This window comes from Auxenochlorella protothecoides, assembly GCF_000733215.1.
Source record: "Auxenochlorella protothecoides strain 0710 unplaced genomic scaffold scaffold22, whole genome shotgun sequence".
In the NCBI taxonomy this organism is placed as follows: Eukaryota; Viridiplantae; Chlorophyta; class Trebouxiophyceae; order Chlorellales; family Chlorellaceae; genus Auxenochlorella; species Auxenochlorella protothecoides.
In genome coordinates this window covers 2949-25034 of record NW_011934209.1, presented here as the reverse complement: position 1 = coordinate 25034, position 22086 = coordinate 2949, and the positions used below count along the sequence as shown (strand labels likewise).

At 64.0% G+C, this 22086-nt stretch overlaps 9 protein-coding genes across 9 annotated transcripts; 5 read left to right on the top strand and 4 right to left on the bottom strand.

Moving 5' to 3' along the window:
* Positions 1-265: 265 nt before the first annotated feature.
* F751_2263 (hypothetical protein) lies at positions 266-3194 on the bottom strand (the record flags this gene model as incomplete). The annotated part of the gene is made up of 8 exons (XM_011399131.1): positions 266-522; positions 765-963; positions 1146-1270; positions 1436-1599; positions 1789-1986; positions 2094-2152; positions 2405-2666; positions 2833-3194. 8 exons carry the CDS (start codon positions 3192-3194, stop codon positions 266-268), a joined length of 1626 nt encoding a protein of 541 aa, XP_011397433.1.
* A 397-nt stretch (positions 3195-3591) lies between these two features.
* On the top strand, positions 3592-8207 carry F751_2262 (Transmembrane protein 245; the record flags this gene model as incomplete). The annotated part of the gene is made up of 9 exons (XM_011399130.1): positions 3592-3848; positions 4032-4155; positions 4318-4836; positions 4960-5815; positions 6637-6767; positions 6880-6907; positions 7100-7191; positions 7322-7567; positions 7782-8207. 9 exons carry the CDS (start codon positions 3592-3594, stop codon positions 8205-8207), a joined length of 2679 nt encoding a protein of 892 aa, XP_011397432.1.
* Positions 8208-8492: 285 nt separating this feature from the next.
* F751_2260 (Rae1-like protein) lies at positions 8493-10150 on the top strand (the record flags this gene model as incomplete). Its single annotated transcript, XM_011399128.1, has 4 exons — positions 8493-8571; positions 8685-8873; positions 9056-9506; positions 9826-10150. The coding sequence occupies 4 exons, from the start codon at positions 8493-8495 to the stop codon at positions 10148-10150; spliced, it is 1044 nt and encodes a 347-aa protein (XP_011397430.1).
* F751_2261 (hypothetical protein) lies at positions 8723-8977 on the bottom strand (the record flags this gene model as incomplete). Its single annotated transcript, XM_011399129.1, has 1 exon — positions 8723-8977. The coding sequence occupies one exon, from the start codon at positions 8975-8977 to the stop codon at positions 8723-8725; it is 255 nt and encodes an 84-aa protein (XP_011397431.1).
* Positions 10151-10302: 152 nt separating the features above from the next.
* F751_2259 (Chlorophyll a-b binding protein 7, chloroplastic) lies at positions 10303-14557 on the bottom strand (the record flags this gene model as incomplete). The annotated part of the gene is made up of 10 exons (XM_011399127.1): positions 10303-10310; positions 10460-10653; positions 10836-10953; positions 11179-11403; positions 11565-12331; positions 13191-13273; positions 13403-13522; positions 13712-14040; positions 14243-14366; positions 14450-14557. The coding sequence occupies 10 exons, from the start codon at positions 14555-14557 to the stop codon at positions 10303-10305; spliced, it is 2076 nt and encodes a 691-aa protein (XP_011397429.1).
* A 298-nt stretch (positions 14558-14855) lies between these two features.
* Positions 14856-16307, top strand: F751_2258 (Chlorophyll a-b binding protein 6, chloroplastic; the record flags this gene model as incomplete). The annotated part of the gene is made up of 6 exons (XM_011399126.1): positions 14856-14953; positions 15076-15089; positions 15440-15567; positions 15716-15844; positions 15945-16059; positions 16255-16307. The coding sequence occupies 6 exons, from the start codon at positions 14856-14858 to the stop codon at positions 16305-16307; spliced, it is 537 nt and encodes a 178-aa protein (XP_011397428.1).
* Positions 16308-16568: 261 nt separating this feature from the next.
* On the bottom strand, positions 16569-18932 carry F751_2257 (WD-40 repeat-containing protein MSI1; the record flags this gene model as incomplete). Its single annotated transcript, XM_011399125.1, has 8 exons — positions 16569-16742; positions 16952-17223; positions 17424-17568; positions 17797-18036; positions 18187-18313; positions 18419-18555; positions 18673-18728; positions 18833-18932. The coding sequence occupies 8 exons, from the start codon at positions 18930-18932 to the stop codon at positions 16569-16571; spliced, it is 1251 nt and encodes a 416-aa protein (XP_011397427.1).
* Positions 18933-19249: 317 nt separating this feature from the next.
* F751_2256 (Cytochrome c-type heme lyase) lies at positions 19250-20664 on the top strand (the record flags this gene model as incomplete). The annotated part of the gene is made up of 4 exons (XM_011399124.1): positions 19250-19577; positions 19738-19918; positions 20177-20304; positions 20462-20664. The coding sequence occupies 4 exons, from the start codon at positions 19250-19252 to the stop codon at positions 20662-20664; spliced, it is 840 nt and encodes a 279-aa protein (XP_011397426.1).
* A 287-nt stretch (positions 20665-20951) lies between these two features.
* F751_2255 (hypothetical protein) lies at positions 20952-21423 on the top strand (the record flags this gene model as incomplete). Its single annotated transcript, XM_011399123.1, has 2 exons — positions 20952-21087; positions 21275-21423. 2 exons carry the CDS (start codon positions 20952-20954, stop codon positions 21421-21423), a joined length of 285 nt encoding a protein of 94 aa, XP_011397425.1.
* Between the last annotated feature and the right edge of the window lie 663 nt (positions 21424-22086).

Sequence of the window (22086 nt, the reverse complement as noted above, 5' to 3'; positions counted from 1 at the left end):
GAGCCCTCGATCCCCATGTGCATCAGTCGCGCCCGCAGGGATGCTGAGGCTGCTGCGAAGCTGCGAGTTGTATGGCCGGTGCGGCGCCAACAGAATCTAAGAAAATCAAATCTGGTATGGGCTTTGGGCCTCTCCAGATCGGGAGGATTGACTTCTGTGTCACATTGAATCACACAAGATGAGAACAGCCACGGAGCAGTGAATCATTTCAGCGGAGTCATTTAACGATAGGGCACCGTCTAGTGCAAGGGATAGCAGACGGTGCTCAACCCTCCACCTCCTCCTCGTCCACTCTGGTGGCTCCCGGCTCGTGCCCTGGCGATTGGCTCTCTGGCTCGCCATCCTCACCTTCGCCCCTGAAGTCCAGGCTCAGCTGGCTGCTGTCCACCCTGGGACTGCTCCTGATCCGCTTGAATGCGTGGGAGGACAGCGATCGCACCATCTGCATCGGCTGTGACTGGTTGATCCTGCCCAGCATCTCCCGGTTGGAGGGCGAGTGCCTCACCTCTGCGCTCTGGAAGCCTGGAGGGAGGGAGGGAGGGAAGGGGTGAAGCACTGGGCCTGGCTGTCAAAGGGGAACGAGGGCGAACTTGCATTCATAAGTGCAGGCACCATGGGACCTGGACTGGCTGCAGCACTCCTGATTACGTGATTGCTCTACCCTCTGCATCTCCAAGCAGTGCCGCTGAAACTTTCCAGTGTCACTTGCCAACTTTGATCACCTACACACACACATGCCACCACCCGTCACAAGCAAGCCTCACCTGTGTTCCCCAGGATGAAGTCGAATACTGAGAGGTAGGTCCCGCGGATGACATCCCGCCGCTCTCCCCAGTGGTCACTGTAGCAGTGCAGGATGGCGGCAGTGGCCACCGAGAAAAGGATGACGTCCAGGCGGCGCGGCAGGTGCCTGGTCAGCGCTGAGTCGGCCAGCTGCAGGTTGAGCAGCCCGGACTCTGCGCCCTGCAATGTGGAAAGCACGGCGCATGGGTTCTGAGTCAGCATATCGGGGCCCTGATCTGGCAGCACACATAGTGGAGCACGTGCGGCAAACAGTGCCACGCCACATCGCTATTGGCAACTCCAACACAACCATCCCCGGGCCGATTTCCAAGACCACAAACAGGCTGTGGCGCCCTGCGCACCCGTGACAGGCAGTAGAGGGCGATGTCCATGCGTCGCGATTTCTTTTCCGCCAGCAGGGAGAGGCCACCGGCCCCACACGCCAGCATGAACAGAGGGCCGGTGGTGCGGCCCGCCACATTGTGCACTGCGAGCGAGCATGGTTTGGATTTGGGCAGGTGGGCAGGTGCGATGCGGGAGCCGTCGTGGAAAGGGAGGGATATCGTCAGGGCGCACACAGAGTGTACCACGGCCGGCATGCAGGGGTGCCGTGCTTGCCCAGCCCCCTCCAGCCTTGCACACAGCGACTCACCCAGGCACACGGACCGCCACGCCAGCACGCAGAAGAGGGTGAGGAAGGCGCTGGAGCGCAGCATGCCCAGCACTAGGCGGCGCCAGAGCTCGGGCGCGACCCTGGGGTCCAGCAGTCGCTGGCGGTGCACGAAGAGCGCGGGGATGAGGTAGACGGGGAAGTACCTGGGGTTGGGTTGCGTGCACGAGGGAAGGGGAAGGTGGAAGGGAGATGTGGGTGAGCATGGGGCCGACCCTCTCCCACCTGTTGTGGCCTTCCAACAAGCAATCCTCCCTTAAGTGGACCTGCTTGGATTGCCATCACTCTCCATCTCCTGAAAATACCCGCACCCCCACCAGTTCTAATATACTCACACGGGCAGCGCCCGCATGTAGGCCTCCGGGGCGAATGCCAGCGTGGCCTGGCTGCAGGTCTCGCCCTCGTGCAGGAAGCTGCACGGTATCACGCCCCTGAACCCGGCATGGGGCGTGCCGCGCAGCGCCGTCAAGGGCCGCGGGGGGTGGGCCTCCCCACGCCGCTGCAGGGCCATCATCTCCCGTATCGCTGCGTACCTGCAGGTGGGAGGGGATTGAGAGCTTGAGGAAAGGGCAGGGAGCTGGCACTGGGTACATCTTCTGCTCACTCGGGCCATGCCGACCGCCTCAACACCACCGCACACATGTAAGTCGGCTTGCCGCCATGCTTGTTCAGGAAGCGGATGTAGGCGCCGGGGAGGGTCTACGAGTGAAGGTGGTGCTGAGGGTCGGGGGAGGCTTGCAGCTCCTCTCAGAGCAGCAGAAGGGTGTCCTCAATTGCCATGCAAAAGGCCCGCCCATTGGCCATTGCGACCCTCGCAACAGGCACGGGTGCCCTCCCTGCCGGAGACCCAGTGCATACATGCGACGTGCCTGGCATCCCTGTCCCTACACCAGACAAATCAGACCATGGTGCAGGCACGCGGGTCAGCGAGTCGCCCCTCCCAGCGCCCACCTTGGGCGTGACCATCCAGCTGTAGCCCAGCTGGGTGACTGCCAGGCACATCAGCGCCACGTCGCCATGGGTGGCGCGGGTGGGCGCCAGCAGCCTGCGGCGCCAGGCGGGGCCCCCCGGGAGGTTGCCGCACCGCACCAGCAGCACCAGGCCACGCAGGAAGACGTACATGGCCAGGCTGGTGTGGTTTGACCCTGGGCCGGTGAGCAGGATGGAGGGGCCGGCCAGGAGGCCGGCGAGCAGGGACCGCCACCCCCTGGTCCTGCGCGGAGAGGATGGGGCGGGCGATGGTCGTGGAGCGGGTTGCTACGATTTCAATGCACTCAGCTTGCCCGGCACTCAAGCAACGCTCTGGTGGAGCCCAGCGAGGAGGAGAGGTCGGCGCCATGCAGCCCAGCTACAACTCCACAACCCGCTGCCACCCATACCTTGACCGCCCCAGGAGCATGGCGATGAGCTCGTCGGCCGAGACATACACCCCTCCAAAGGTCCCCAGGAAGGCGCCATAGCGCAGGGTCTCGACCAGTCTCTCCACAGGGGTGGGGCCGGACGAGGGCTGCTCCCTGCGCCTGCTCCTCATGAGCCTGCCCGCCAGGTACGAGACGGCATGCAGGCCACCTCGAACCGCGAGCCCCGCACATGCACCGCGCACCACCGCGATGGTGAGACGATCCTGGGCGCGTGCCATGTCATACTCCTTGACACGAAGTCGGAGGGCCTCCAGGGTCCGCTGGACTGCCGCGCTCGGGGGAAGAGGAGCGTCCACCTCAGGCCTTCCCGAGCCCTCCATTTTCAATGAGATTGAGTACCAGATAGCTAAATGGGATGAGGCACGGTATCTGGCACACGGTTATCGGCGCATTGGGTAATGGCTTGGATTGCACACGTATGTTCCTGCTGGCTGTACCCCGCGTCAGCGACCCAATTCCCAGGGTGTCGCCGCAAGGTGTACGTGCGATTGGATGGAATGGAGGCGTGTCAACATTTGTGAGAACGCTAGCGGCAGCGGCATGCACCTCAGTGGCAGCGGTACGCTGCCCCGGGTGTCCCCTCGCCGGAAGTCCCGTAAGTGATCTTGCGCGCCCCCGAGTAAGATTTGCACTTTTAAGGCTCGAGCGTGCCAGCGACTCGCCACATTCGAGCAGCGATATACATGGAGCATATTTGTTTCTACTGTCCCCCAAGGAATGGAGTCTTCCTTCTCCAATCGTGGGGATAGGGAAGAGGATGCTCGCCCCGCCCTGCCCCAGAGGGCGTACCTGCAGATTGCCCTGTATGCTTCCGGCAATGCCCTGGCAGCCCTCATAGGGCTTCTTTTATGGAACCTGTATGCGGTGCTGGCCGACTACCGGGATGCAGCAGTGTACGCTCTCCTCTGCTCGGTGGCCCTTAGGGGCCCAAAAACTTGGCTGGTGGATTACCTTGGGCGCGAGCTGGCTCACAGGTGGGGTCCTGCATGCGCATTCCTTAATACACTGCCAGTGTAAAGATGACGTCTGTCCAAAAGGATCTGTATGGGAATGAACCCTGATGCATGCCTTCACGGGGGCATTCAGGGGTCCTGTTCCTTCCTACATCGGCCTGGCAGGCCACCCCATCCTGCAACCAAACACTTGCGACCTGGCAGGAGCATACTTCAGTCCCTGTTCAACCTGGCGTGCCTCCCCCTGACCACATTGGTGGAGGCATGGATGGAGGGCCGGGTCTTAATGCTGAGGTGGCAGCAGCTGGCCGTGGAAAGACACCGCCAGGTGAGGCTGACGCCTTGATGCGCATATCCGATGTGCACACCGGTGGGGTAAGATGGAAGGTGGCAAGACAGTCCTCTCCCAGTCTCTCGCCTGCCCGTCCTCGGGGCATTTATGTGATCCGCTGCTCCCCACCATCGGTCTCCCACCCACTTCCCCCCCCAGCTGCGGCGCCTAAGCCTGGCCGCCGCGACATCGGCCGGCGAGGCCCCCTCCAGCCCCCGCACCCCCACCCCGCGTACCTCCTCCTCCAGGCTCGGCTCGGTGACCACGCTGCGCACGCTGCCTACCCTCGCCCTGTTTGCCGAGGCCGGCGTGCGCGCGCTGCAGTCGCGGCGAACCTCCCGCCGCCGCGCGCGGCGGCAGGGCCGGCGCGCGCCGGCCGGCGGAGGCAGCGCCGCCATGTTCCGCTGGCTCTTCCGGGCCTGCTTGCTGTGGGGCGCCTGCGACTGGGCGCGCCGCGCCTGGGGCGGCACCGTGCAGCTCGTCCTGCTGGCCGCCACCGCGGTGATGGGTGTGGGCCTGCTCTTCGGCCTCCTCTTCGGCCTGAAGTGGTACCTGCGCCGCGCGGGAGCCTCGCCCGCCAAGGCGCCGCGCGACGCTGCGAGCGAGCCCCGCGCCGGGGCCGTCAAGCGCCCTCGCTTCGGCGGCGCCGCGTCGCTGCGCGCCCGGCGCCCGACGCCAGTGGGGGACCCGGACGGCGAATCTGCCATGGGGAGGACGCCTGGCCCCGCGGCGCCACCGGACCCCTCGCCGGTCGCGCGCGCGGCCGGCGCGGTGCAGGCCGCGCTGCGCGCGCTGGGCCAGGTGTACGCGCGGACGGAGGCCTCGGCGCGCCTGTCGCTGCGCCGCAACCTGCACCCCATCGTGGCTGCGGGACTGGTCGCGGCGCTGCTGCTGGGCAGCTCTGGCCTGTCGGGCCTGCTGGCGGTGCGCGTGGCGCAGGAGGGGCGCAGCGTCGTGGCCTCCGCGCGCGACGCCTTCCCCAGCGCCTGGTCCGAGGTGGGCCTGCGCGGCGCGCGCCTCTTTTCCGAGGATGGCGGCGAGGGCAGCGGGGGGGCGGAGGGCTCCGTGGCGGGGGCTTGGGCGGCCGGAGGCGCCGCTGCGATATCGCGGCGTAGCGGCGGTGGCACCACTCTCGCGGCAGAGAGCGCAGCGGCCTGCAATGTCAGCGCTGGCGAAAGTTGCGCCGCCCCAGGCGTCAGCGCGTTGGGTGCCGGCGCGGGGCAGGAGGCGGCGTGTGGGTCGCCGGGGACTCCCGAGGTCAGCCTGAACGTAAGCAGCGCCCTGCCGCGTGGCGTGATAGAGGACAAGGGGACATCGAGCGCATTGCGGGAGGGCCCCGCTCCATGCACCGCCCAGAGTCGGCTCCCCGCCTGGGTGCAGAACCAGGGGCAGCAGGCCCTGGCGCTGGCGCAGCGGGCGCTGCCCAGCCTGGAGACCTGGCTGGAGGGCGCGGCGTCGCGCTTCCTCGCAGCCCAGAACCTGACCGCCAGCCTGACGGACGCCAAGCTGGCCTACGAAATGGTGCAGGGCCCGCGCCAGTGCGGTCGGCGGGAACACACGGGCCTCCTGGTGACCCTGGCGGGGGCCGAGGTGGCCGCGGCCGACGCCACCGCCGCCGAGCAGGCCGCCGCGGAGAAGGTGGGTACTTTGGAGAGGGGTATGGGATGGGGGGGTTATGACAGCAGGGGCATCATCGTGGGCGTGAGGAGACACTGGGAGCGGAATCTTGCACCAAGCACGCCAGCATGTTGCATTCAGGTCCTGCCGCTTGGAGACCGGAAAATGCCAACTGAAGACTACCCGCCCTGTCGACCCTGTGTGCTTTGCCGTTGCCGCCACCCAAGGCTATCGCAGACCCTACCAAACACACATGTTATGCACGTGTACACACCCACCCATCTCTCCCACCCACACCGCTGCAGCTGCGCGCCAGCGAGGCCAGGCTCTTCGCCGAGGCGGCCAACATGGCCGCCCGGCGGCCGCGAGCGGCGCAGGAGGCGGTCGCCGGGACCCCGCCGCCCCCCTCTCCCCCCGCCTACCTGGCCAAGCAGCGCCTGGTGACGGCCCTGGCGTCCGCCGCCGCGGAGGCGCGCGCGACGCACGCCGCAGCGACCGAGGCCGCCGCCGCTGCGCGCCACGTGGCGCAGCAGGCGTCGGCGCGCCTGGAGCTGTGCCTGGCCCCTATCGGCGCCTTCGGCCCCGGCCCGGCCGGCCCCGGCCCCGCCCCCGCCGGCGCCGCATTCTCGGGCGTGGGCCCGCGGCTGCAGGCGGCCTACGCCCACCTCTGGCGTGGGCGTCCGGCGGAGGGCCTGCGCGAGCTGCGCGCCGCCGCCGCCGAGGCCGGCGCGGGCCTGGCGCGTGCGGCCGCCACCGCCGACTCGGCCGCGCTGCCGCGCCTGGCCTCCGCCGCGCTGGCCCCGCTGGGCGCGCTGGCCCGCCTGGCGGCGGGGTCGGTGGGGTCCACGGCCGCCACGGCAGTCATGGGCGGCCTGGGCGTGCTGCGCCTGGGCCTGGGCGTGGTCAAGGCTGCGCTGCAGGCCACGCTCTTCCTGGCCCTGCTGTACTACCTGCTGGCCGCGCCACAGGACCCCCTGGCCAAAGCGCTGGGGGTGCTGCCGCTCTCGGAGGCGGGGAGGGAGCGCGCCGCGCTGGAGCTCAACCAGGCGCTCTCGGGTGGGGGGTGGGGGTGGGGGAGGATGGGGGTGGAAGAAGGAGCGACAGGCAGGGTACCCATGGGAGCGGCGCGGGAGTGGGTGGGTGGCGTGAAAGTGGCGAGGTTGAGAGGGGAAGGGAGGGGAATGCATGCAAACAACCAGGCGGGCGCTTGTTCTCTAGCTTTGACTCCCATCAGTCCTGCACTCCCAAGCCCCAATGGTACGCATGCCAGGCCATTCAGGGCTGCGCATACCCACCCATCCTCGGCCTCCCACCCGACCCGCAGGCGTGCTGCTGGCGTCCGCAAAGCTGATGGCTTTCCATGGGGTCTTCACCTGGCTCACCTTCCGGGTGTTTGGGGTGCCCCTCGCTTACACCGTGAGTAGATGGGCCAGGTGTCTGCAATGCCTTCCTGGCCATGGGTGTGGCTTTGCAGCAGTCCTCTTCCAAGCCCAGGGCACACACCTGCGCCGCCATCGCACAGAACCCCGGCCCTCCCGCCCCGCAGGCCGCCGTCCTCTCCGCCGTGTGCGCGCTGCTGCCCTTCATCCCCACCTACGCCGTGGCGCTGCCTGGCAGCGGGCTGCTGGCGGCCCAGGGGCACATCCCCGGGGCGATCGTGCTGCTGCTGGTGCATTGGGGCGCCTACTACCTGGGCGACACGCTCATCCTGGAGGACATCCCAGGGGGGCACCCCTACCTCCTGTCCCTGGGCATCCTGGGGGGAATCTGGACCTTTGACAACCCCTTCCAGGTGGGCAGTGTGGTGCTGTCTAGCGGCTTGATTGCGGGCCTGGCACATCCAGTGCCACACTGTGATAACACACAGCTACTCATCCAGGCCGAAGCAGGCGATGCAGCAGTGCCACGCCTGGCTGCGCCGAGGACCATGGGTTCAAGGTCCGGGTCTCACCCAAACCATGTTCCTCCTGGCGCCAATCCACCCATCTCCACGCCCAAATATTCAGGGCTGCCTCTTTGGCCCCATCCTGCTCTCCCTGCTGTCGGCCTTCTACAGGCTGCACGGGGAGTTCATGGGCATGGTCAGCGCCGACGGCGAGCGGGGCGGGCTGGGGTTGACCACCCCCCGCGCCGCCGTGCCCGCCCTCTTTGCATCGCCATTCGGGACGAAGGGAGGGGAGCGGGGCTCGGCACCGCACTCCCCGCCAGCCCCAGTCCTGCAGCCCACCCCGCCCACGCCGCGTCAAGACGCGCACAAGGGGCTGGAGCTGTCACCAGTAGACGGCTGCGAGGACAGGGTGCCTGCCAGAGCCCTTGCCCCAGCCGGCACAGCCTCTGCAGAGAATGGGGACTCCGCATCGGACACCTCCCCCTTGAAGGAGGATTCGGTGCCAGAGAGCTTCAGCTTTGGGTATCACCCCCATGAAGAGTGATTTTGGTGCTTGTGTCGACTGTGGGTCTCTTGGATTGGCATTCAAATTGCTACATGTTGCTTGCTCGTGCCACTGATCTTGTATGGAGGGGTGTGATCTCGTCGTCCCATTCGAGCGCCCCAAAACAAAATTTGTCTGAGAAATCGACAACTCTTCGGTGATGGGCAGACCTGTACAACATCTTAACATCTCGCAAGTCAAGGTACAAACCATCTGATTACCCTCATCGTGCTGGCGCTGTGATTGGCGGGGCGAGGGGCACCCGGGTGCTGGGGCTAGACAGCCATGGCCTCCTACGGGGCGCTGAGCTTCGGCGCTGCAGGGAACTACAACCCCAATAAGGACGCAGAGGTCACATCTCCACGTGAGAGCTGCTCGGACCCAATGCAGGACTGATGACCCCGATTGGCTGCCTGAAGTCACCAGTACTCCCCTGCCCGCGATCTCTTCCCACCCCGTCTCTAAATTCCCCCACAGCCAGCGATGGCGTCAGCAGCTTGAACTTCAGCCCCGTATCAAACCACCTCGTGGCGACATCCTGGAGCGGGCAGACGCTGTGCTGGGAGGTCCAGAGTTCCGGGCAGGCCGTCCCCAAGGCCGCCATTCAGTCCGACAAGCCCGTCCTGTGCAGCGCTTGGAACGCGGATGGCTCCGCTGTCTTCGCCGGTGCGGTAATGATGCTGTGTTTGACTGTTCCTGGTCTGTTTCATGCGCTGTGTGGGCCCGCTTGTCCTCGCAGGAGCATGGAGGAGCCTTCCCAGGCTGGGCATGGACACCTCCCGTCCCCAGCACTCCCCATGCGCCGTGCCCCCCACCCCAAAACACTCACGCGACAACCGCGTGCGCAGGTGGGTGTGACAACGGCGTCAAGATGTGGAACCTGGCGACCAACCAGCAGCAGCAGGTGGCGGCGCACGCCGAGCCGGTGCGGCACTGCGCCTACGTCCCGCACCTGAGCATGCTGGTGACGGGTTCCTGGGACCGCACGCTCAAGTACTGGGACCTGCGCACGCCCAACCCGGTGCACACGCAGCAGCTTCCGGACAAGTGCTACGCGCTGAGCACAACGGGGCAGCTGCTGGTGGTGGGCACCGCCGACCGCGTCATCCAGGTGTACAACCTGCAGGCGCCGCAGCAGGTGTACAAGCAGATCCACTCACCGCTCAAGTTCCAGACGCGCTGCCTCGCCTGCTTCCCGGACGCCACGGGGTACCTGGTAGGGTCGGTGGAGGGCAGGGTGGCCGTGCACCATGTGGAGGAGAGCCAGAAGGATAAAAACTTCACCTTCAAGTGCCACAGGTGAATGGGAGTTTTATTATTCACTTTTTCCAGAGTTTAGGGGGGTGGGGGAATAGGGAGGAGAGCACCGGCAGGGAATCGGGGAGATGGATTCAAGATGGGGGATGGCGCCCCTGTGCGCGCCACAAGGTCTTGTCTCTCCATCTTCGTCGCTCCTTGCATGGACCTGGGCGCCACCAGAGGCCACTGCACCCCAGCAGGGGATTGCTTGCCACCTCTCGTGTGCTCAGGGGTCCCCAAGCCGCCACCCAGCCTCCCCGGTTTGCCCCACCGCCCAGGCTTCCCACTCAACTCCCCTCCCCTTGCCTCTCACCCTCAGGCCCGAGAAGGACGTCTTCCCCGTGAACTCGCTCAACTTCCACCCCCAGTACGGCACCTTTGCAAGCGCCGGCGGCGACGGCTCCTTCAGCTTCTGGGACAAGGACAGCAAGCAGCGACTCAAGGCCTTCAGCGCCGCCAACGCCCCCATCCCCTGCACCGCCTACAGCAAGGACGGCAGCATCTTCGCCTACGCCGTCAGCTACGACTGGATGCGGGGCGCGCAGGAGCACAACCCGGCCACGGCCAAGAATCATATACTGCTACACCCCGTCACCGAGGCGGAGGCCAAGAGCAAGCCACGCTCGACGACCACACGGCGATGATGATGGGCAGATGGGGAAGGGGGGGGCATACTCCCAATGACACCCCTCCTCTCCGATGCTCCCTGCTTGCACTGGCCCAGTGTGACATTGTAAATGAGGCGGCAGGGTCAAGGCAGCGGGCTCGGCGGCTGTGCGTTGCCGGGGGCCGGGCGTCAGGCAACTACATGGGCAAGCAGGGGGTCAAGGTCATGGAGGCGGGCGTCCCGCCGAGTCATCGTCTGGAGGAAGTTGCCGTGCGCCGACCCTGTCCCCGCCCGCCCTTCCCCCCGCGCGCCGGTGCTGCGTGCTTGGCACCACCTCCTGATGCACGGGGACTGGCAGCGGCCTCGGCCTCGCCTTCTGCAGCCGGCGGGACGGCGTCGCCCGCGGCGTCCAGCCGCGCCTCCAGCTTCGCCGCGGCGAGCGCGTCGCGTCGCTTCCTTGCCCCCGGGAAGGGGTCTGTCACTGTCTGCCAGGGCGTGTTGGGGTCGTGGTGGATGATGGCGCGGATGGTGGGCATGGTCCTGTGGGGCAAGGGGTTGGAAGAAGGTGTGTGAAGGCTGGGGGGACCTTGGCGAGGATTGCGACAGATCAGGAAGCAGTCAGACTGCGGCGACATGCGCACACGCCCGTGGCAGGAGCTCGACGCTTTCAATGGCCATCATACGCTGCGCCTTGCCCCAAACGACCCCACCACTCTTCTCACTTGTGTGCGCTGCGGGAGTACTCCTTGTTCTCCCCCAGCCACCACATGAGCGGCCGCTCCGGGGCGCGGCTGGAGCGCCGGATGCCGGGCGCGATCTCATAGCGACCGATGCCGGGGGCTGGCATGGGGCGGGAGGGGGGTTGCGGGGTAGTGGGGCTGGGAGCTCAAGGTTTGGGGCACTGCGTCCTCCCCAGACAGCGGCCTGCTCAGGTGCATGCTGCAGAGCATGAGCGCACAGTCATACCCAGACAATGTGGTTCACCCTGAATGGACAAGGCCTCCCGCACCCGACACAGGCGCCCCACATTCCAGCCTCGCCACACCCAGCACATCACCCCCGCACCGCTGGACAGGCTCTTCCGCTTGCCGAGCTCATTGCGCAACCTGTGCCCCGGCGAGTGGCGCTGCGCCTGTCGCCGCGGCTTCGGCGCGGGTGCCGGGTTGAGCGCGGGCCTCGGCGTGGGGCCTGCCACGCCGGCGTCTGTGCCCGTGTGTGCCACCTCTGCGAATGGCGTGGGGTCCTGCACCGGGTCGCCGCCGCCGTCATCATGGTCGTCCCACCCGTCACCTGGCAGATGAAGGTGGGATTGAGTTTCAGAGCATCCTGGTGAAGTGTACTGGTTGAAAGGCTGGGGCCACCACCACACCACAGAACAGGATGCAGGGAGGACGCAATCCCACAGACAACCCCGCCCGCCTCGAAATTTCGGCCGTCGACCGTCTCCGCACCATACTCCTGGCCGCCAAAGTCGCAGTTGTCGTCGTCGTCGTCGTCCGACTGCGGTACCGGCCCGGGCTGGGGCTGAGGCGGCGTGGGATCGCCGGGCTCGGGGGTGCGCAGGTCCAGGGTCCTGTCCAGGGACCCGCGGCGGCCCTCTGCAGACCGAGCCCGGCCGGTCGATGCGGTGGCGGGGTCGCCGTCGCCGGCATCCGCACCGCCGCCGGCCATGTGGAGCCAGCCCCGGGGCCAGCCGGCGCCTGGGCCCGCCACGCTGTCACGCTCCGGCACCCCTTCCACGGGCGTGAAGGCGGGGCGCGGCGTGGCCCGGGGCTGACGGAGCGGGGCGCTGCGGCGAGGCCCCTCCCCCCTGGCGGCCGTGAACCACTCGGGCACGCCCTCCACCCTCGTCTGCGAGCGGGAGGGCCGGCCCTGGGAGGACGCCGGCATCGTGCACGCTGGGCTGGGGTGGGGCGCCAGCTGCACCGGGGGGGTGGCAGCCGGCCTCGCCTGGCCCTCCGCCGCCATGCCTGCTACCGATGCGGCCGCTGCCCCCTCCTCCTCCTGGAGCACGGTCTCCTCCTCAGTCACCTCCGGGGGTGGAGGAGGCAGGGGAGGGAGCGCCACCTGCGTCGGTCGGCGGACGTGGTGGCGCCCACTCCCCTGTCTCAAGCTGATCTGCAGGGCAGCTGCGCGCTGGCGCGTGGCCTGGAAGAGGATGGTGTCCTTGAGCTCATCGGAGTCCAGCTGGACGTCGCCGGCTTGCCAGGCATCCACCCTGCATGTGGGTGAGGTGTGGAACCTGAGCATTCCACAAGTGCCACGACAAATATCCACATCCGATGGGCCGATGCTCACCTGAGCCGAACGGAGAGGCGGACTTTGGAAGGCTGACGCCCAGTTCCGGGACGCAGGGGGATGCCATCTCGTCGGGAGTGGGGTCTGTGCGCCACCGCCCGGGGAGCTCGACTGCCGTCAACTGTTCCCTGCAAGGGCGCGCTCAGTAAAGCCTGGAACTCATGCCGAGCCCAACTAGCCATGTCGAATCGACATGCTAGGCGAACAAGCGATATCTCTAACAATCCACGAAGCTCACCTTGCCCCAGCCGGATACTGCTGCGAGGTTGCTATTTATAGGGCGCAGCACCGGGGTCGCCTTGAGGCCGTCACCCATCACAACAGTCTCCCCTCGACACTTGTGGAGTGTCCCATCTTTTCTTCAGATGTGTCTGGGGTACGTACTTTAGCAATTCTGCACAGTTCCTGGGCGCCGAGTTCAAACCTCTCGGACCTGTCGGGCGTGCTGCGTCTGTCGAGCCCCGGGTAACAAACAGATCCGCGGGGAGGGCCACCAACCTCGCGCATTTCATCATGGCGAGCCAGACGACCATCCTCCTCCGCCCCACACGGTAAAATTTCACCAAGCCTACAGATTCTTCCCAAGTCGGACTCCGTCTGTATGATAATCTCCCAGAGAAGGGGTATTTCTACAGATTGCGATGGGACAGCCTGCCCCAGGGGAACAGTCGGGAACCTTGCAACAAACATGACTTCTTCTCGTGCAGCATACACCACATATTCAGAGCGTCTTGATGAAAGGAACAGACACTCCGTTGTGGATGAAGTTGTTGTGCCACGGGTCGGCCAGGTGGTCGGCCAGGTTGTCGAGGGGTCCCTTTCCGGTTGCCAGGTACTGGAGCGCAAAGCCCACCAGCGCCACCTGTGCGCAGGGTTGTGGTTTGTGCATTGGAGTTCTACAGTTGCGATGATTGCTCCTACCGGAAAGGAGTGGGTCCAACGCCATGGTCATTCAACTGCTGTACCAGCCGGACAGGCTCCCATGCCTCACCAGGGCAAGCCGGCCATTCTTGATCTCCTTCCACTTGTACTCCTGGTACTTGGCCTCGCTGCCGCGAGAGTACCCCAAGGGGTCGAAGAAGGCACCGCCCGGGTAGCCATTCTCCTTTCCCTGCAGGTCCATGGACGACACGGTGGTTTGAGGGCTTTGCCGGATCGATGGGTTGCTGCACTGCTGTTAAGCACCACATGCATGCTTCGGCCTCAGTGCCGCACGCCCTCTAGATTCCCACCATCACCCACCCGCCGCGCAGAGAGGCATGCCCCACTCTCCAGCCTCTCACCCCACACCCTGGCTCACCTTGAACTCCTTCTGGATCCCCAGGAACCACTGGTCGGCCTGGCTCCCAGGCTTCCTCCAGTCCGCCAGGCGCTTGAACTCCACAAACCCACTCAGTGCGATGGTGGTCCAGATCAGCGCTCCCAGGGACACGTTGGGGTTCTGCTCCAGGTAGACCTTGCCCGCGTCGTACCACTGCGGCACCGCGGGGTTGGCGCCGTGCAGGATTGACACGGCCAGGATGCCGGCCACTGCCGTCATGGCGGTGCGGGCGTGAAAGACCTCAGACTGGACATTCCAGCGCAGCTGCTCCGGCTCGGAGCCAAGGCCTAGGGGGTCGAAGCCGTAGTCTGCAGAACGGGGGGGAGGTGAGAGAGGGGGCCGGTTGATTCCAAGGAACAGGGCAGAGATAATGTGGTGGGGCTGGTGCTCCATGCATGGATGCCTCTACAATTCATGGCAACACCTAGACACAGAGGACAAACAGTGGGGGGGGGGGGGGGCAAACCGGGCTCGGGAGTCTAGAGAGAGAATCCACAACACCCCAGTCACCTCCGGCCAGGGTGCCATCGAGGTAGTCGGGAATCTCCGGGTCGTTGCCCGGGAACCAGATGGGCCGATCCACCACCTTCTTCTTGGGCGCAGACTCGGTCTTCTCAGCCGCGATCCTCCAGCCCTGTGCCGGGCGGGATGAGCCGTTGTGCGTCTATTCAAGAGGACCAAGGGACCCGCTGCGCCCCTGCACCACCGCTTGCTCACCTGAGCTGTGCCGGAGGGGCGTGGGCCCACCAGGGGGCCTGCCCCCAGTGCCCTCGCGAAACAGGGCCGGGCAGTTGCCAGGGGCTGCACAGTCATGCACGCCATCATGGAGCTATTTGGGGCGATAACAAGTCTCGATTCCTCCCTCAATGGGCTCAGGCGGGCGGTAATCGTCGCCTCAATCGGTGCATCATCTTGTGCCTTCCTGCTTTCCAACATCAATTTACGATATCCTGAAGATTGCCTCCCCGGCTAGTGGACTTACAGCGGGGTGATGCGGGGCTGGATGCTCGATCTCATCACCTCGACACCCTGAGTTGATCTACTGAACGGCACCATGGCATCGACCTGCCTCTCAGGAGCGAGCTTCGTGCATGGCGGGCGGGCGGTCGCCCGGCGCCCTCGTATGGGGCCGAGCAACGGGTCGAGGGTGGTCATGGCCGGCAGCGCGGGCAACTGGTTCCCCGGAGCAGACACTCCGGACTACCTCAACAAGCTCCCAGCGTGAGTCCTTGATATTGGGAAGGGCCCGGCCCACCGAGCAGACAGATCGACATGGATGGGGTTGTCCTTCTTGTGAGTTGGTATGCTTCGTCATGACCCGTTTCCACACTTCTGCACCGCAGGTCCTACGGATTCGGTGAGCTGAGCTTGTGCGCTCATGACGATTCTCAGGAGAATGCAGAGCAGCATGCTGTTTGCTGGAAAATGGCTTGACTTGCACTTTGCTTCAGTCTCGCTGATGCTCTTTCCTCACCACCCCATGCATCTCTCCCCCCCCCCCCAAAAATGACCCCCTTCGTCTCGGCTCTGTTCCTGAGAACCTGACGCGCTTCCAGGAGGGAGAGCTCATCAACGGGCGATGGGCAATGTTGGGAGTGGCAGGTGAGATGTGTGCTTCGGGGAAAGAGGGCACAGACTCTTACCTGGTGCAATGTTGCCGCTCATCATTTTCATCTCACCAACCCTGTCGGCGCCCCCGCACCACAGGCATCCTTGGGGCAGAGCTCCTGGGCCAGGGTGACTGGTACTCAGCACCCCTCCCCGTCATCAACGGCGAGCCCGCCACCTACCTTGGGGTCCCCATCCCTCTGAACCTGGGCGAACTCTCCGCCATCGTGAGTGAAGCGGGAAAGTTTGAGAGTTGTCCTGCCAGCAATGCTCGATTGGTTTTGGACAAAATTAGGCCTTGGTGTGAGGCCATGCCTTCCACACATGAGGTACAAGGCTCGGTCCACATCCCAAGGCATTTGGTGCATCGCGCAGGAGTTCATCGCCATCGGCTCCGTGGAGATCCTCAGGAACGGCGCCGAGGGCGAGCGTCGCATCTGGCCTGGTGGTCAGTTCGACCCCCTGGGGCTGTCCAAGGGCAACCTGGAGGAGCTCAAGACCAAGGTGCGCACTGGACGACAGTTCGCAGTGTGTCCTGGGCATCCAGGCTGTGCTTGCTGGTGAGGAAGGCTCAGCCCCCCCTTGGCCCCCTCTGCTGCCGTAGGAGATTAAGAACGGGCGGCTGGCCATGCTGGCCTTCCTGGGGATCATCTCCCAGCACGCAGCCAATGGGCTCAGCCCACTCCAAGCCCTGGGCACACACCTCGGCGACCCCTGGGGTGAGTTGATGCTTGGACCGGGAGGGTCCTGTTTGCACAGCTCGAATGTGGTGTCGATCCTGGCTGGCTGTTTATGTGGGATTTTTCCTCTTCATCAGCGCCCTCCTTGAAGTCCCTTGATGAAGGCTTGAAATTGTCCTGCCTCGGGATGTGGACACTCGACTCATCCACATACCCCCCTTTCCCTGCGCGCAGCCAACAACTTTGCGACAAACAGCGTGGCGGTGCCCTTCGACTTTGGCATCTGAGTGCCTGCTGGTTGACCGCGTGCAGCCTGCGTCCACTCCCTTCCCCATGCTGATGAAGCGCTTTGCTGCTGAGAAGAATGCCCCTCCCCTGTACAAATCGCTGTCAGAAGCAAGTGGCGCAAGTGGCCAGGGGACGGTCATGGTCGACCAAATGGGGAGGCAGGAGGAATAAACGATGTGCTGCTGTGTCCCCAGGATGTTGTCACAGCCCACCCGAGGGTCTGCTCGCAGCCGAATACCTGCCTCGCCTGGTCGAATCCCTCAGTCCGCCCAGATGTTGTCCGCCAGCTGCCAGATCTGGAGGATGTTGTCCTCCGCCACCGAGGCCATCACCCACTCGTCCGTGGCATTGAAGGCAAAGTCAGAGATCTTGGCAGTGTGGCCGCCATGGATGAAGAGCAGCTCCGGCGGGCCGTCCTCGGCGTCCTCAGGCGACTGCGTGTTGGGCATATGGTGGATCGGAGTTTCGTGGCAGCTCCCTCGCAACATCCTTGGCCCGGCCGCTTGCAGGCAGCGCACTGGCACAGCAACCCATGCGGCACGCAGGGGGCTCAGCACGCCATGCACCTCCAAATCCAGGCTCAACACCCTGAAACCCACCCCCTTCCCCCACCCACGTACTGCATCCCTCCCAGGGCGCCCACCTGCTCGTCGCCGATGCGTGCCAGGTCCCAGACCATGAGCCGGCGGTCGGCGCCGGAGCTGGCCAGCACGGTCTCGTGGTGGGGGCTCCAGCCCACCTGGAACACCTCCTCGCTGTGGGACTCCAGCAGGTGCAGCTTGCGCGAGGTGTTGCGCAGGTCCCACAGCGCTACGGTGCGGTCCGCCGACCCGGTGGCAAGGATGAATTCGTTGTGCGGGTTGAAGGCCAAGCAGTTGACCTCGGCGCCGTGCGCCTCCAGCGACTGATCGATGGCTGTTGCGCGCGTGTGTGTTGGGTGAGGGGGTCAGGCATGGGTGGTGGGCCAGCAGCACCAGAGGCATGTCTTGAAGACACGACAGGACAGCGGGCGACAGGCATGTGCAGGATGGCGGTGGCACTTATTGAAAGCTCATCGGCAGCCTATCACCCACGTCCTCGTCCCGGTCCCCACCCGACCCCGCCCTCTGACGCACCCCCTTCGCTGGGCTTGCGCATGTCCCAGATAATGAGCTTCTTGTCGTCGCCCACCGATCCGAAAATGGGGGCATGACGGGGGTGCCACGCAACGTCCTCCACCACACCCCCATGCCCCTGGTAGATGTGCAGCGCTTGCAGTTGCTGCGAGGAAGGGGTCGGTGAAGGTAAGGACTGGATGGAGGGATGTCGTTAGGATGCACAGAGCGCCTCAAGATGGACACCCTCTTCAGCCAGTGGCGCCCAACCAAGCTCCCCCCATTGCACGCTTCAGGTGCCCTTCACCGCTCAATCAGCGTCATGGCAACCCCCGCGAGAAACCTGCACCACCGACACGGTCTTCCTGGGCCCCGGCCGACCGCCTCCGCTTACCCGGTTGGATTGGGTGGTGCCCTTGACGTCCCAAACACAGATTTGGGCGTCGTCTGAGCCGGAGAGGAGGTAGCCCTCCTGGAGCTGGCTCCAGGACAGGCCATACCCCTCGTTCTTGTGCCCCGCCAGCCGGATGTCGGGCTTGCAGAGCCCGTCGGGCGCGGGCTTGGAGGGATGCTTGGAGTAGTCGAAGACGTACACATCCGCGCTGACGGTCTTGGTGGCAATGAGGAAGTGGTTCTGCGAGGGTGGGGCCGAGGAGAAGAGGGTCAGTGGTCGCCTGGGCTCAGGATGCACGCCAGCCCTCAGCTGGGTTCTCCAGTGCTCCCAAACCCCAGCACACAGAAGCGTCGTCGTCAGCCGTTCCAGCCCCAGCACACACACACACACAAGACGCGCCTGGGGACAGTGCCGGGCGCGGTTGACCTCGCCATCATGGTTGATCTGCTGAACGATGTTGATGCGGCCGGTGGTGCCCCCAAAGCCACCTACTTCGCCGCGCTCATCGTCGTACCCTCTGGAGGATGGGGAGTTTGTGTGGATGTGAGTGAAAACCTGTGATTTTTAGCCATCAAGAGATCATCAAGCTCCATCCCCAGCCACCCAGGCTCACTCATCCCACCTGTTGTCGGTCTCCGTCTCCTCCAGAGGCAGGGACACCTCTGCACGCATCAGGTAGTTTTGCTCCCCCTCTGATGTGTGTGTTCCCAGGATCAGCTGCTGCTTGGAAACACCCTGTTCCGTGTTCTCCTCCTTCATCTGCATGGACAGCGGGCCTGGAGGCTTGAGCGTCCCAGAACGACACACACAAGGCTCCCAACTCTCCAAGCCCCTGGACCAGCGTCCTGCGTGACAGCCCAGGTCAACACCACTCACCGGCAGCCATTGCACAGTGAGACTCGGCCACTCCAACGCATGCGTGATCACCAAATCTGCGGCGGGGGGGGATTGCAGGCACTTGACGACAGCTGCTCTGAGGGCGTCTGCCGGGAAGGGCGTTCCATGGTGTTCGTTCCGCTCGTCCTCGGCTCCTTACCGTATAGGAACGGTGTGTTCTTCTTCCAGACTTTGTATTCCTCATTCACCAATCGCTCCTCCACCTCGTCGGGGTACTCGTCCTCATCCCGGCCCACCATCCCGAATTTCAACAGCAGACGAAGATTGATCCAGGTAGCCTCACACTTACTTCCTGTCGCTTGCTTATATGATTGGCGAGGCAGGCGTGGGGGCCCAATGCTATTGCTCCCGTTGCAGCTCCCGTCCAGTTTTCAATTCCAGATCTCAGGCGGGCGCGGATGTCCTCTCCGCAGAGTTGCATGTGAGTAATACAGGGGACCGTCGACCATTGGAAGATGACAATTAATCCGTTGCTTACAGGATACAGTCTGATTCCTATAGGAAGACTATTTTAAGACGCCTATCCTCTCGCTAGCCTCTGACCGTCGGGACAGGCATGGGCGCAGGCCAGAGCAAAGAGAATCATGCAATTGGCAGCAACGGCGCATCAGAGCTGAGCACTAGCGAAGGAGACTCGTCTTGTCCGGTGCCGGAGTCCCTTCGTGTCAAAGCGGTGTACAATGTGTACAATCAGCGCATCGACGAGCTTGCCCCAGCCAAGACCGAAATCCTGGACCCCAGCAACAACATGCCTGCCGAGCCCAACCAGCAGCCATCCCCCGGCCAGAAGAAGCTGCTGTCCACACAGAGGGTGGTGTCCAATATCCCCAAGGGTAACACGGAGTCTACCTGGGTGTACCCCTCCCCACAGATGTTCTTCAACGGTACGTGTGGCTTGCGTCGTCCGGGGCACCTGTTTCGCCCCGATACAAGGCCTCACAGCTGTTGCAGCACGGCAGAAGGCCAGCCTTATACACTCCTTGCACGCCTACCAGTAGTATCCCTCTCCCCATGCTCCTCATCCACCCATGCCCTCGTTGGCAGCCCTGCGTCGCAAGGGAAAGGGCGACGACATCGAAGAGGACGACATGGACTCTGTCATCCACGCCCACAACAGCATGAACGAGATCACATGGAGCCATGTGATGGCCTGGGAATCGCTGCACCGGGATCACTGCTGTTCGCCCTCCCTGCTCAGGTTCAGGGGACGGCCAGATGACCTCAGGTGAGAACGGGAATAGGGGAGGAATGGGTGAGCCAGGGAGAACTCGGGCCAGTGTGCGCCGCAGAGTATGGATAGTATCTTAGTTTTGAGGGAGCTGGTGGGTATGTGTACTGCTCGGAAAGGGTTGTGCATGCCCTGAGGGTTCGGACGCATGGAAACTCCAAGGCTCTTCCACCTGACTCGTGTCTGTGAATGCACTTGCTGCCAGCGCGTATGGCGCCACTTCCCTGACTCCTCATCCCCACCACCCCCTCGCAGTCCCCTGGCTCGCCTCCGGTCCTGGTTTGGGGGGCCGTTACCCTTTGACCGCCATGACTGGTACATCGATCGGTGCGGGCAGGAGGTTCGGTATGTCATCGACTTCTACTTCAAGGATGAGCTGGCTGGTAGGCACGGGGCTGTGGATCCGGGAATAATGGCCTCGCGCCCCATGCCATTGGAACATGGGCTCATAATCTGGTGTAGGTTCGGCCCGCGAGCCCCGGATGCCATGACCAGGTGCTGGGTGCTCAGTGGGCCATTCAAAACATCCGCAATGCACAGGCAGCCCCGAGGCATTCGAGCTGCGGGTGCGCCCGGCGCTGGACTCGCTGGAGGCCGGTTTGGACCGGGTGAAGATGCAGATCTACACCACCTTTGCTCAGTATGGCCTGCCTTGCCCCGTGACTGGCCACCCCAGCGGGGCTGCGGCGGGGAAGATGGGGCAGGGTCCTGGCCCTGGAGACCATGCGGCAGGGTCACAGTGACCCACCTGCCATCCTGAGTCTGCATGCCTCATCTGTTCGGGGCCAGCATTTCTTATCCCGAACCCTGTACACGGACAGTTGAAAACCCGGCGCATGACTCCGCATCCGCAACCGCTCTGGACAAACATGCTGCATGGTGGATGGAGAGCGAGGACCAGAATCTTAGCACTGTTGACACTGGTGCAGGTTGTGGTGACTCGCTGCCGTCGCGTCTTTGTCCTTTCCTTGCGTGCTGTCTGCCCTACGGGCCATAAATGCACCCCATAATACAGGACGAGGACATTCCCATGTACGATGATGAGGGGGAGGTGATCGAGCAGAGCGACTTGGATGACACCATGCGCAACGTCGCTGCCGCCCAGGCGGCTGCAGACGCCTTCAATGCCGCGCAGACGTCGGTGGTGGCGACCTCAGACCAGAGCGGTGAGCTGATGGTGGGATCTGGCAACTTTACAGTAGAGCTGGGAGAGCGGGGCCAGTGAGAGGTTCACACGACAGCAGTTTCAAGATGCCCTTGAAATATGGCTGCAATCGCCTGCCATGGTGTGTGCCTTGTACATCCTTTCCTTTCACTCCTTGTCATTCCCTCTGGCAACCAACACATGTGCAGGCCTCAACAGTCTCCGCAAGCTGCAGTCGGTTGACTGCCTCACTGCTGCGGAGGAGAGGGACTCCGAGGACGCTGCTGACCTCGATCTGGAGTCTGGGGAGTCTGGGCTAGAGTGGGCCCTGGCACGGCAAATAACCAATGCTGCCTAGTCAAAGAAATATAAGCATCCTGCAGGATGCTGTTCGAGTGTTCCAGGGCCTCGGAAGGCCCTCTTGCTTCATGCGCGATGGAGTCCTCTGACTTCACTGTCTCGCACGCAATTGTTGCCCCATCGGCTGTCAGATTATACTTTACTCCTCTCAAACCCACCATGCATCTGGAGCACCCCCTTTTGCCCACGACCTCCACCTTCCCTGACCTAGTGTCCAATTTTGATTTCCTCATCACTTCCACCCTTTTATGCAACGCCCACTGTACACCTGTCCATCTTGATCACTGTAAAGCTACAACAGCATCGATGAGAATAAAGTTCAATGCCAGAGGCATGAACAGGGCAGGCTGCAGAGGTGACTACTCTCACAGTCCCCATCTGAGGAAGGTCGAGGTCACATCAGCAGAGTGCCTTCCAGGCTTGGACTTGCGAGTCCCTCAGGCGCAGACGTCACTCCTCAGCTTGCAGTTCTCTTGAGCTCATCCCTGAGCGGTCCTGCGCAGCACCAGGGCACCACACCAGAGAGCTTAGAACATGCCGAAGTGGTATTAGGGGTTCATCGACTGCCTCGTACAGGGGCAAGCTAGCTTTCGTTCACTAAGCCCCAGGGAGACTGCAACACACCCCTTGCATCTCGGAGAGCCCCACACCTGTTGCAGGG